The sequence below is a fragment of the Moschus berezovskii genome, chromosome 8 (genome assembly GCF_049115385.1).
Source record: "Moschus berezovskii isolate FMDL1 chromosome 8, NW_MosBer_1.0, whole genome shotgun sequence".
In the NCBI taxonomy this organism is placed as follows: domain Eukaryota; kingdom Metazoa; phylum Chordata; class Mammalia; order Artiodactyla; family Moschidae; genus Moschus; species Moschus berezovskii.
In genome coordinates, this window is record NC_142467.1 from 96,705,742 (window position 1) to 96,718,122 (window position 12,381).

At 58.6% G+C, this 12,381-nt stretch overlaps 1 protein-coding gene across 2 annotated transcripts; it reads right to left on the reverse strand.

Moving 5' to 3' along the window:
* Nucleotides 1–1,971: 1,971 nt before the first annotated feature.
* On the reverse strand, nt 1,972–10,826 carry STXBP2 (syntaxin binding protein 2). Of its 2 annotated transcripts, none has more exons than XM_055430764.2 (19): nt 10,723–10,826; nt 9,410–9,459; nt 9,073–9,154; nt 8,503–8,579; nt 8,270–8,348; nt 8,069–8,172; nt 7,533–7,681; nt 7,243–7,327; nt 7,023–7,153; nt 6,817–6,924; nt 6,468–6,525; nt 6,264–6,329; nt 6,080–6,160; nt 4,924–5,062; nt 4,345–4,454; nt 3,518–3,613; nt 2,689–2,774; nt 2,434–2,591; nt 1,972–2,114 (listed from the first exon to the last, which is right to left on the reverse strand). In XM_055430764.2, the coding sequence occupies exons 1-19, from the start codon at nt 10,757–10,759 to the stop codon at nt 2,029–2,031; spliced, it is 1,782 nt and encodes a 593-aa protein (XP_055286739.1). In that variant the 5' UTR covers nt 10,760–10,826; the 3' UTR covers nt 1,972–2,028. The 2 variants fall into 2 exon arrangements, with proteins under 2 accessions (XP_055286739.1, XP_088695091.1); XM_088838965.1 differs by having other exon boundaries at nt 3,509–3,613.
* Nucleotides 10,827–12,381: the final 1,555 nt, after the last annotated feature.

Below are 12,381 nucleotides of genomic sequence, written 5' to 3' on the forward strand. Positions count from 1 at the left end.
CTCTCTTGGTCCCACCTTAGATGGGCCACAACTCCAGGATTACAGGTGGGGTAGTGCTCTGCCTGAAGGGGGGTGGTCACGACATTCAGCTTATCCTCCCATCAGGGTCCCCTCCCCAGGCACCCATCCCAGCTGAGCCCCATCACCCACATTACACTTGGACCCCACTTGACCCTGCTGAGATCCCTTCTGCAGTTTCCCATCACTCCAGCAGGGGTCATATCCAGGGGTCATTTTCTCACTCAGGCCCCAGGTGGTTCTTAGACCTTGTCCCCTCTCAAGACCCTTTCCCACTGGCTCCGTTCTGCTGTCTTGCTTTTACCTTCACACACCCCTCCATTCCCAGGCAACACCTCTTCACTTTCTCTTCACATTCTCTTAAGTGCCACCTCCTCCAGGAAGCCTTCCCTGACTACCCCAGGCTGAGTGGATTATGGTGTCCTCAGGGCTCCCTTAGCCCCATGTGGTACAGGCTTCTGACCAGGCTATGTGTCTGTGCCCCGAGAGGAAAGGGCCTTCATAGCTCTTATTCACACTGTAAGATTCACATCTGATTTTAGCTGAGGGTTATGGACTGAACCGTGTCCCCAGAAAATTCATATGCTGGAGTCCTAAGCCCAATGCCTCAGAATGTGACTCTATTCGGAGATGAGACTTGCAGAAAGATCATTAAGTTGGGACTTCCCTGGTGTTTCAGTGGCTAAGACTCCATGCTCCCAATGCAGGGGGCACAGGTTCCGTCCCTGGTTGGGGAACTAGATCCCACATACTGCAACAAAAGATCCTGGGTGCTGCAATAAAGAGTCACTGCTGCTAAGTCACTTCAGTTGTGTCCGACTCTGTGCAATCCCACAGATGGCAGCCCACCAGGCTCCCCCATCCCGGGGATTCTCCAGGCAAGAACACTGGAGTGGGTTGCCATTTCCTTCTCCAATGCATGAAAGTGAAAAGTGAAAGTGAAGCCGCTCAGTCGTGTCTGACTCAGCGACCCCATGGACTGCAGCCTACCAGGCTCCTCTGTCCATGGGATTCTCCAGGCAAGGGGACTGGAGTTGGGTGCTATTGCCTTCTGCAAATTAAGAGTCGCTTCAGTCCAAAAAAAATTTTTCTTTGACAGTGTCAGTCGGGGAGAATAAATCAAAGGGATGATCCAGAATGGAGAAAAGTGATTAAAAAAAAAAAGATAATTAAGGCTCCAAATGAGGTCAATAGTGTAGACTCTAAGCCAATACGACTGGTGTCCTTAAGAGGAGATTAGGACACAGATACGCACAGAGGCAAGAGCATGTGAGGACACAAGGAGAAGACAGCCATCTACAAGCCAAGGAGAGAGGCCTTTTAAGACATCAACCCTGCCGACACCTTGATCTTGGACTCCTGGTCTCCACAAATGGGAGAGAATAATTTCTGTTGTGTAGGTCACCTGGAATGTGGGACTTGGTTACGGCAGCCCCGGCATACTAATCCACCCAGTAAAGGCCCTGGTAAGTCCTGCAGTTAGGAACGCTGTGAATACCCTGCCAGAAATGGAGAGGAGGAAGCAGGAAGAGCCCTAACTCTCTGGGTTGGGAACTGGGTGGGCATCGTTTGCCTTGTTCCTATCCTCACACGAATGCCAGTCCTGATCTTAGGAAGTGGAAGAGACTCCTGATCTGTATGGCTGCAAGTCCCAAGGAGACAGTGCCAGAAGGGCCGGGGAAGTCCGTTTGGTCTGTTGATACTCTACTACTGACGGTCCCATCAGAGTGGCCAAGAGAACCATCACTGGTTCCCAGGTTCTGGACAGGCCAACCCAAGATGGCTGGAACCTGGAAGCTAGTAGATCTTGGAGTCCGTGTTCACCTTAGAGTGTGGAAGGCCCTCTGGAAGAACAGAGTTGGGCGGGGCCTGAGGCACAAGGTCAGGGGATGGGACCCAAGGGAGGTGGGCCCTATATGGCTCCCTTGGAAAGAAAGCAAGGTGGGTGCCAGCTGGCGGAAAGATGGGAGTTTATTTCTCTGGAAAGGGACGCAGCAGGTCAGGTGGGGGTCAGGGCAGGGAGACACCCTCTAGCTTCTGGTCCAGAGTCTTCAGATCATCCAGGAAGCGGGTCGGGGTGAGGATGTGCGAGGAGCCTGGGCAGGAGGGAGGGGATGCGGGAGTGGCCTTGGCCCCTGACCCTTCCACCCAGAGGGTCGTTCAGGAAAACCCTGACTCTCAGAACTCAGGAGTCTCACCTCTTGGAAAGGGAAGGGTCCACTCCCAGGGGACCCCATCCCTTGGAAGCCACCTAACCCCTCTCACCTAGGGCTCCCAGACACCAGCCCTGCAGAGGCTCCAGGGTTTGAGGACCCAGAAGGCACACATCTATCAGTTCCCCCAGGAACCCACAGGTGGGAGAGTCGGGCTCCCAGCCGCTGCCCAGCCCAGGAGACCCCAGTCTTGGCCACTCACCAATGAGCACCTCCCACTTGCCATCAGTGGCCCTGGTCACTTCGTAGGCGGCCCGCATCTCTGACATGGCCACACCACCCACAATGTAGACAATGAGCCGGGGCCCTGCCCGGGCCTCCACGCCTGCCTTGTTCTTGTGCCAGTGGCCGAAGCGGGCACTGTGCGAGGAAGAAAGCCAGAGGTCAGACCGGGTAGCAGATCACCCCCCGACCCAAGCCTCACTTCCTATGGGTCTGGGCGTGTCCCTGGCCTCACCTGACGGCAGCCTGGGAGCTGGGTGTGGGGGCAGGGTCAGACACAAAGGGCCACAGCTTTCGGTCCAGTCGGTCTTCCACAGCATCCTAGGGCCGGAGAGGGAGGCTGAGGAGAGGGGCCTGGGCAATAGGCCCAAGGTCTGGAGCCTCTTCCATCGGGTATGTTCATGGGCCAAGATTCTGGCAGACAAGGGCTGCCACCTGTACCTCCTGCCCCTTAATGACCCAGGACCCGGGGCTCTCAGCTTCTTAAGGACCCTGTTCCTGCTCAGCTCCTCAGGGACCCAGGAGTGTGGACCTCCAGCCCCTGGAGAAGCCAAGATTCTGAGCCCCCCACCCCTCAGGAACCCAGAGGTCTAGGCATCCACGACCCATAGGGATAAGGGGGCCTCCAAGCAGGCAGAGATGCCAGGACTCCATACAGATGGCAAGCAGGCAGAGATGCCAGGACTCCATACAGATGGCAGGAAGAGGGAAGCCAGGTCCCTGGCCAGGTCTTTTAGGCTGCTGCTGCTTTTGGCTCCTACAGTGGGGCCAGGGCTGGTATAGGCAGGGCAAAGGGGAACCCAGGTGGCGTCCTGGGGGGCAGGAGTGAATAGAGGGGGACAGAAGAGGGGACCAGCAAGTGGAGAGAAGATGAAGCTCTTCTCTCTCTTTGCGCCCCAGTTCCTCCAGTGTGGGATGGGGTTGCCCCCGGGCCCCAGGCAGAGCCACGGGGATGCCCATAATGAGGGATTTTCTCTTAAGCCCCGGGGCTTAGGACAGTGAGCAGGGAGGGGGCTGAGCGTGGCCTGGATGGGGAGGTCAGGTCCCACCCCTACCAGCGGTACCTCCATCACGTCCTTGATGACGGGGGTCCAGCGAGACAGCTGATAGGTGGGCTCTGAGCGCTCCCTCCGCTCCAGTCGGCTGGTGGCCCCAGAGCCCTACAGGTGGGGCGGGTGGGGTGGGTGGGGGAATTAGGGAGAAGGAGGCAGGTCACAGATGGGGCTTGTCGGGGGGGTGGAGGTTGCAGACAGAGCAAGGAAGGGAAAACGAGCGAGAGGGAGGAAGAAACACACAGGAGATGAGACCAAGATGAGACAAAGAGATCGGGACTGGGAGGGAGAGATAGGGATGGGCGACGGAGGACGCAGAAACAGGGGAACTGAGAGGCGGTGGACAGGGTGGCAAACGGGGGCCTGGGAGAGAGGCAGAGCACAGGCGGGGGGAACGCGGGAGATGCCTGGAGTCGAGTGGCAGCGGTGGCAAGGTCGAGGGAGGAGGGCCGTGCCGAGAGCCTAGCCCAGGAAGCTGCTGTGTGTGTTCCAGGTGGACTGGTGGCCCTGAGACCTCCAGGAGCCCAGGGTTGACCGTGTGCCCCATGCTGGGCACCCAGCTGTCTACCTGTGGGACTTGGACCGCACGCCCCCCAGGGCAGCACCACTCGGACTCGGGCTCTATGCCTTGTGGCTTCACTTCTCCTGTGACTCTGAGACTGGGAACAGCCCTGCTGCCTCCAATCCCCAGACCCTACTCAGGGCTCCCCGTGCTCCAAGAGCCACATCATGCCTGGTGCATCCCCGCCCGCATGATGTGCTCTCTGACCCCAGCCACTCCCCTCTGACTCAGTGCCCTCTCCCCAGTGGGCCCCCACCCCTCTCCCTGCCCAGCCTACCCCGGGGTTGGTGACAGTGCCCCCCAGCTGCTCCAGGTTCCTGATGAGGCTGCTGTGCGCCTGCACGTTGGCGTGCTGAATCAGCTTGGCCAGGTTCTCCTCGCTCACACCTGGAGGCGGCCGGGGGGCGGGGCTTAGTGGAGGCTCCCAGGGTAGTGCTGGGCAAGGGGGAGGGTGCAGAGGTGGCCACGCAGGCTTCTGGGTTGTGTGGCTCGGGGTGGGGCATCCAGCAGTCAGGAGACCCTCGGGACAAGGGGAGCCACCCAGGCTCGCAGACAGGGCGGATTCCTCATGTTAGAACTCTGGATGGGAATCCCAGAGGGGCTGGTAGATTGGGGGAGCCTCTGGAATCAGTTGAGAGGGCCAAATTTGGAGGAGTCCTAAAAATAGATTCAGAGGGTCTCCATGCCAAAGGAGGCCTATGGAGGGTGGCCCAAGGTCCAGAGGGGTATCTGCGGGGTTTGGCGTGCCTGGTGTGTGGGGGCATCTGCGGGGGTGAGAGCCTCCCACAGTCACCGGAGACCGGGGTGAATGGCGGTATACCAATCCCCCGCCCCCAACTCCAGGCCCCCTATCTACCATTCCGTAGCAGGATGTAGAGCAACAGAACCCGGATCTTGTCGTAGGCTGGTACTGCAGCGTCCAGCAGCACCGGTACAATCAGCTTCATGGCGTCCTTGATCTTCTCGCCCTCTGCGTCCGAGCCCATGGCTAAGTCCTACGGGACATGGGGGTCAGCCACCACGTGGGGGGACGGGGCAGGGCAGGGACGTCCCCATGGGCCTAGGCAAGACCTCTGGGCTTCATTTTGCTCTACCAGTCTCTGAAGGTTCTACACCTGTTCGCCGTGAGGCCCCACCCCTCACACAGGCCCCTCCTCGCCATAGGCTTCACCCTCTCGGAGGTTCTGCCTCCTCCCCTACAGGCCACACCCCTCGCACAGGCCACACCTCTCCACAGGCCACACATTTCCAAGGGTCTGCGTGTTAATTGGAGAAGGCAATGGCAAGCCACTCCAGTACTCTTGCCTAGAAAATCCCATGGACGGAGGAGCCTGGTAGGCTGCAGTGCATGGGGTCGCTACGAGTCAGACACGACTGAGCGACTTCACTTTCACTTTTCACTTTCACACATTGGGGAAGGAAATGGCAACCCACTCCAGTGTTCTTGCCTGGAGAATCCCAGGGATGGGGGAGCCTGGTGGGCTTCCGTCTATGGGGTCACACAGAGTCGGACACGACTGAAGTGACTTAGCAGCAGCAGCAGCAGCGTGTTAATTGCTCAGGATGTCAGGCTCTTCCTAACCCCATGGTCTGTAGACCACCAGGCTCCTTTGTTCATAGAATTCTCCAGGCAAGAATACTGGAGTGGGTTCCCATTTCCTTCTTCAGGGGATCTTCCTGACCCAGGGATCGAACCTGGGTCTCCCTCATTGCAGGCAGATTACCATGTGAGCTCCTTGGGCCTGCCCTCCCCACAAGAAACTGCCTCTCCAAGGGTCTGGCCCCCACAGGCCCCACCCCCACACTCCCAGTTTCCTCTCCACAGATCCCACCACTCACACAGGCCACACCTCTCCAGAGGCCTCACCCCTTACCCAGGTCCTACCTTTTTCCAGGCTGGGCCACCCCCAACAAATCACAGACTGCCCCAGAAATGCCTCTCTACAGGCCGTGTCCCCCCCGACTCCCAGCCCAGCCCATACAGACCCCACCCCTGCCCAGAGCCCACCCACCTGCTCCACGCTGCACAGCTTCTCCACGCAGCCTTTGAAACGCTTCATGCAGTCATCGGCTAAATGCAGGTGCGTAGAGTACTGCAGGGTAGGTGTAGGAGTCAGGGGTAATGAGACCAAGTCAGGGTGGAGACGGGGTGACAGCTGGAGGTGCACAGGCTCCCAGTCCCCGCTTATCGCTCACCTTGTTCAGCTCCTTCTGGTACTGTGGCATCTTTTTCAGGATATGGGACAGATCTTTGATGTTGGCCTGGGAACAAGGCTGAGCGTGAGGCCAGGCCCTGCCTACCCAAGGACCCCAATCCAGGCTGGGGCTCCAGACTGAGGCCCCGCCCCTCCCAAGTGGCCCACCCTGCCCCAGGCCCATACCCTACACCCTACAGCCTACCTTGTCTGTGGTCAGCCTCTTGCTCTCACAGAAATTCTTTAGGAGCTCCGTGACCTTCCTGGTGGTGAGAGTGGAGAGGGGGTAGGTTGGGGACTGGTCCCGAGATGGTCATTTGAGGGCAGAGTTGGGGGGTGGGGGAGTCACATGGCCCGGGAATGCCAGCCAGGGGACACAGGTCGTGTATGAGCCCGCACTGGAGAGGCATGGGGAGGCCAGCAGAGGGGTGTGGCTCATTGACAGGCATTCACGGAGTACCGGGTCCACAATGGGAGGGAGGGGTGGGGACTGCATGCCAGAGGGCCCAGAATCCCGGTGCCCAATGTGAGCACACGCACACAGACGCACGTACTTGGACACGTCCGCAATGTGCATGTGCCGAAGCTCGACCCACAGGTCATCATCCTCGTCCAGCAGCACCGCCTTCTCCCGGGCCTCACTGAGCCCGGTGGTCTCATATCTGGGAAAGCCAGAGACATGAAGGTTGCGAGCACTCGCTGAAGACCGGGGACCCAGGTCTGCAGTGATGGCACAGAACAAGTTCCAGGGTCTGCCAACCTGTAGGTGTCCTGCTCGATGTCCAGCAGGTCGTAGGCCATGGCCTGGAAGGTGAGCTCATGCAGCAGTGGGGACACGGGGTCGGCTGCCCGGTCCATGATGAGTAGTTGTGAGCGAGTCTTCTCAGGGCCCTGGGATGAAAGGGGTGGGCAGGGGGATGAAGTCACTGACTCTGACCCTGGCTGGGGCCTCCCTCCACATCCCCAGAAAGCCCCCTCACCTCGCCCAGATTGGGAGTGTCTGCCTTAAAGGCGTTCAGCTTGGCTAGGACAGCGTGGGCCAGCTGTGCCGTGTCCTCTGGGCCCCTGGGGGTGGGGTGGACAGACACGGGGTGGGTGCCTCAGGGTGTGGGCTTGGGGAGGGCCAGTCAGCACAGACTGGGAGTCAGGGATGGGGTTAGGGATGGGAGTCAGGGGTCAGGGTGAGGACTGGAGCTGGGGTTGGAAGAGAGGTGCAAGGTTGGAAGCAGGATGGGGTCAAGGTCAGGGCGGCATCCAGTTGGGGACCCACTTGCGGTAGCGGATGGCTGGGTACTCTTGCAGCGTGGCGCACAGGGTGGCGATCTGCTGGGCCAAGGCCTCCAGCTGCCGTGCTCGCTCGCCCGCCCGGAAGGGGCAGTAGAGGTTGTAGGTGCTGTGGGGGGCATCCAGGGAGAACACCTGCGAGGGCACAGAGCCGCCACCGCTGGAGATGCGCCCCTGCCCAACTCCAGCTGCGGCCATGTGCCACTCCCTGGGGCTTCCTCTGGTCTCTGGAGCCTGCTTTGAAGGCCTGGGGCAGCCCCCTAACTACTATTCTGTGGAATACCCCAGCCCCCTCCGCCTTGGGTGGGAAGACAGAGCAGTGAGCTGTATGCTGCTCCCTGCTATTGCCCAGGGAGACAGAACTGCAGGTGACTACCGCTAAAAGCTCATTCCACCGGTTGTTAGCTGCTTCCCTTTCTGATTCAGCACCCCCTTTACTTATCGCCTTGCCTATTTCCGAGGGAACCTGGGATATTTGGTGACGAAGCCCTGCTTCCTACCCAGAACTAGGCTGGGCTATACCTGAGCTTCGTATGGGAGGAAGGCAAGGTGGATCTCTTTCAGCGTCTTCACCACCTTTGCCAGACGGGAGCGACCCAGCTCACTGAACAGGGGCTCAGGGCAGGCTGGGAATGGGCAAGACGGGGCATCAGGCCAGGGCAGCCCTCACACCCCCTTACCCCGACCCCCACACCGCACCCCAACCCGGCTCTCCTCACTCACTGTCGGTGAAGAAGACGTGTGCTGCTTTGTAGGTGAAGGTCGGGGTCCCCCGGAAATCTGCAATCAGGGCCTGTACCGACTGGGGAAGGCGGATCACTCTCCAGGCCTGGCCCAGTACCCTTAGACAGACCATCCCCTGACCCAACTTCCCGGCCGCTGCCTGCCCCCCATACACACACAGACATGCATACCCGCACACACGCATGCACACACACACCCGCTATCATAGGCACCTTCTCTGTGGGGCTCAGCAGATAAATAGCCTCCAGGCTGGGGATGGGTTCTCGCCTTTTATTGATGTCCTCCACAACTAGTAGGAACAGAGAAAGTGGACATGTGTGGATGGCACTGGGGCCAGGGCACATGCAGAGTCGCACACTCAGGGAGCTGGGACACTTGGGGTGCAGAGGCAGGAAGGGATATGCACACTCCCTGAGGGTCCTGAGCTTCAGGGGACACATCCATGGATCACAGGGCTAAGAGCTACATGGGCAGGGCTCTGCACATTTGGGAATCACACAGTCATCACCTCTTGGGGATCGACCTTAGAAAGTTACACATTCTTGGGGTCACACACTGAGAGTCCCACATGGAGTTCCACACAAGGGGTTGCACAGCTGGGGAAGCTGACCCCGTAGGGGTTGCAGCGGGGGAGCCCCTTGCGTGGGAAGTCTGCCTATCTAGGGGTTGCCATATCAGGGCTGTCTGTACAGGAAACTGCATCCTTGTAAGTCCTGGACAATTTCAGGGGATCCCACACTCTGGTCCCAGCTGGGCAGCCTGGGGTTGGGGTAGCCACTCACTGGTGATGCCCTCAGCCAAGATGTCTGACATCTTGCAGCAGGATGACAAAATGCGCATGCTTGGGTGGTCCATGATGAGCACCTGTCCAGATGGATGGAATGGACAGAAAAGAGGGTGGGAGAGGCTGTCCCCGAGGAGGGGCTGGAGCCGTGGGCAAGTCTCTCAGCTTCACGAGTTGATTGAACAAGAGGACCCAGGACCCCACCCAAGCCCATCCCAGACCCACCCATGTGACCTCTGTGGACCAGCAGCCTCCTCGGGGAGCTGGAGGGGGGGTGTCCCACATTCAGGGCCCCCCACCATGGGTTTGGACAAGGCATTCTATCTTGCCCCTACCTTCCACTCCCCATCTTTCTTGACGCTCCGAATGACTCCGCTCAAAATTTCTGCAGGGAAATGAGGGGCAGGCTCAATATGTGGGGTCCTCTGGCCCCACGATGCCCCCAACTTTCTGGGTCCTGGGTTGGACTTCCATCTGAACTCCCATTTACTCCTCCCCCTCAGTCCTTTGAGGTAGCTCCTGGTCACCCACAAATTACAGACAAGGCCACTGAGGTTCAGAGAAGAGAAGTAAGTTGCCTAAGGATCCTCAGCACCTAAGTGGCAAGTGCCTGGAGCATAAGTAGTAGATAAATATGCTTTAGATAAACGAATAACTGGAAAGCCAAGACTCCTATAACAGGTCTACCTGCCTCCAGAACTGGGTTCTCCGTCCCCCTATCTACTGGAGTACTCCTGGCATGTAGATTTCAGCCACACCCTCATTCCACCTCCATCGTTTACCCTGAACCAGAACGCAGGACCCCTGGATCCCTGTCTGAAACGTGCCTGGTTGTGGTCATCCCATTACCCAATATCCAGCCTCAGTTTCCTCATTTGTAAAATGGCATCAATGGCTCTCCTGTCTCTCCATCAACCCCTTCATAGGAGGAGGCTCCTTTCTCAGTTGGGGTTTGGGGAGTTTGAGCGACACTCGGCTCTGCCTAGTGGAAGGAGTGGGCAAAAGGGCCAGGGCGGCCCCGCCCAGCAAGAATGTCATGTCCACTGTTATCAGGACTGCCAGGGCGGAAGGACACTCTGAGGCCGGAACTACCGGAGGTGGGGGAGGGGACGACCTGCACCCCCCCGCCCCCCGCAAGAACCCGGCCCGCATGGACTGGATGCCAGGGTCCCCAGGCTGCACGGGACTCTAGGGGGCCAGGCAAGGAGCAAGGCGATCCCCGCCCTTGGATCTGCATTGGAGCCTGGACGCGCATCCTGAGCACTCTCACCACCTGGGGTCGCTGACCAGCGCACCCGGGTCCGGCCGCGGTCCGCACCATGGGGCCCCAAGAGTCCAGCCCGCCGGACTTTGCCCGGCTCAGAGACCCGGGAGCCTGGCTGTCCAGCGGTGCCCTCCCCACACCCATTCTCTAGGGGGTCCAGCAGTCCATGCCCAGCGCCTGTCTACGCCACTCTTAGTCTGATTCCTTTGGGTCCCCGGAGTTTAGTCTCCCAACTTTGTTCCGCTCCCTCAAGGGAGAGCCAAGTCCCCGCCCACCCCCTCGAGGGTCAGGTGCTCGACGCCCAGCCAGGTCCCCAACTCCCCGCCGCTTGACTCCCAGAGTCCGTGCGCCCCCAGCCCCCCGCCCCCAGGGGGCGGCACTCACTTTCCCCTACCACCGCCTTCAGCCCCGAGGGCGCCATCTTTCCCTAGGGGCGCCGCTGCTTCCGGGTCTGTCCCAAGGTGGGGGCGTGGCCCTGCGCGTCATCCACGTGCACCCCGCCCCGCGGGCCCGGGGCACGCCCCCTGCCCACCTGGCCCCGCCCCTCCACCAGTTCTTGGAGAAGTTGCATTCCCTGCTGAAATGACAGGCGAAAGCGTCCCTGCAGACACCTTCAAAGTCGCCGGAGGAGCACGCCCGGACGACACGTTCATAGACGTGAGCTCAGACACACTTCCCTAGCTTGTGTGCAGCGAGAAAACGGGATCTCAAGGCAATAATAACCCGTTTATCTTCCCCAGGCACAGTTCCACCCTGGCAGAAATTTCTCCCCTGTGTCTAAAGGATACTGTGTGTGCCTACCTGGAGCTGCTGCTGCTGCTGCTGCTGCTAAGTCACTTCAGTCGTGTCCGACTCTGTGTGACCCCTTAGACGGAAGCCCACCAGGCTCCCCCATCCCTGGGATTCTCCAGGCAAGAACACTGGAGTGGGTTGCCATTTTCTTCTCCAGTGTGTGAAAGTGAAAAGTGAAAGTGAAGTTGCTCAGTCGTGTCCGACCCTTAGCGACCCCACGGACTGCAGCCTACCAGGCTCCTCCATCCATGGGATTTTCTAGGCAAGAGTACTGGAGTGGCTTGCCATTGCCTTCTCCACTACCTGGAGCTACAGGACCACAAACCCGTAATCCACTTACCTTCTGTTCCTGAGTTTAGTAGCAGCAATGGGCTTGGGCAATGCTTGATAAGGAGGCCTGGGGGAAGGTTGGAGCTAAGCCAGCAATTATTGGGTGCTAGGTTCTCAGTCGGGGCTTCTCTGGTGGCTCAGATGATAAAGAATCTGCCTGCAATGCAGGGGTTCGATTCCTGGGTCGGGAAGATCTCCTGAAGAAGGAAATAGCAAACCCACTCCAGCATTCTTGCCTGGAGAATTCCACGGACAGAGGAGCCTGGCGGGCTACAGTCCATGAGATCACAAAGAGTCTGACACAACTGAGCAACTAACACACACACACACAGGTTCTCAGTCGACCCTGCAGAGGCCCTGATGGGCAGTGCAGGTTGGACAATGAAACCGCAGCTCAGACTGACCCTTGTCCAAGGCCTGGTGATAAATAGGCCTATTGCAGTCTGAAGTATGAGTCGGTCCCAGGAGGTATGCTAGTCACAGCTGATGCACACGTGAACTCAGTGGCATGTTCAATCACTTGCACACATACATACACACACATCTCAATTTACACTCGACTTGAAGTATCAGGGCCTGCCCTGTCTGTGTGCCAGGAAAGGGCTGACACCTTATCACACAGCAGGCACAGTCCAGTATCACCTTCTCCTTTCGATGAGGATTTAAGGTGTGAGACTTGTGTGTGGATGCAGACTCCTGAGCTGGCTCAGTCCTGAACGCGTGCTTTTATTTGGCTGTGTTTTTTTAAGAGTTTAGCCAGGTGCCAGGCCCTCTGCCATTTTCACAGGATGGGAATGGGACCGACCATAATGAATTAAGACCAGAAAGCCTGCCAGGCACACTTAAAGTTGAATGGAGGAGGAGGGGAGAGAAAATGATCAATTATGCCTTAAGGAAATAAAGTGACATGATAGCAAATTT

Bases quoted from the DNA above. Each gene is read 5' to 3' on its own strand.
- STXBP2 (XM_088838965.1), bottom strand. From the start codon at position 10,759: ATGGCGCCCTCGGGGCTGAAGGCGGTGGTAGGGGAAA. The intron at 7,328-7,532 runs GTGGGTCCCCAA...CCCCACCCCCAG, and splicing joins CCAGCCATCCGCTACCGCAA to GGGCCCAGAGGACACGGCAC. The intron at 2,775-3,508 runs GTAGGGGTGGGA...CTCCGGCCCTAG, and splicing joins ACGTGATGGAGGTACCGCTG to GATGCTGTGGAAGACCGACT.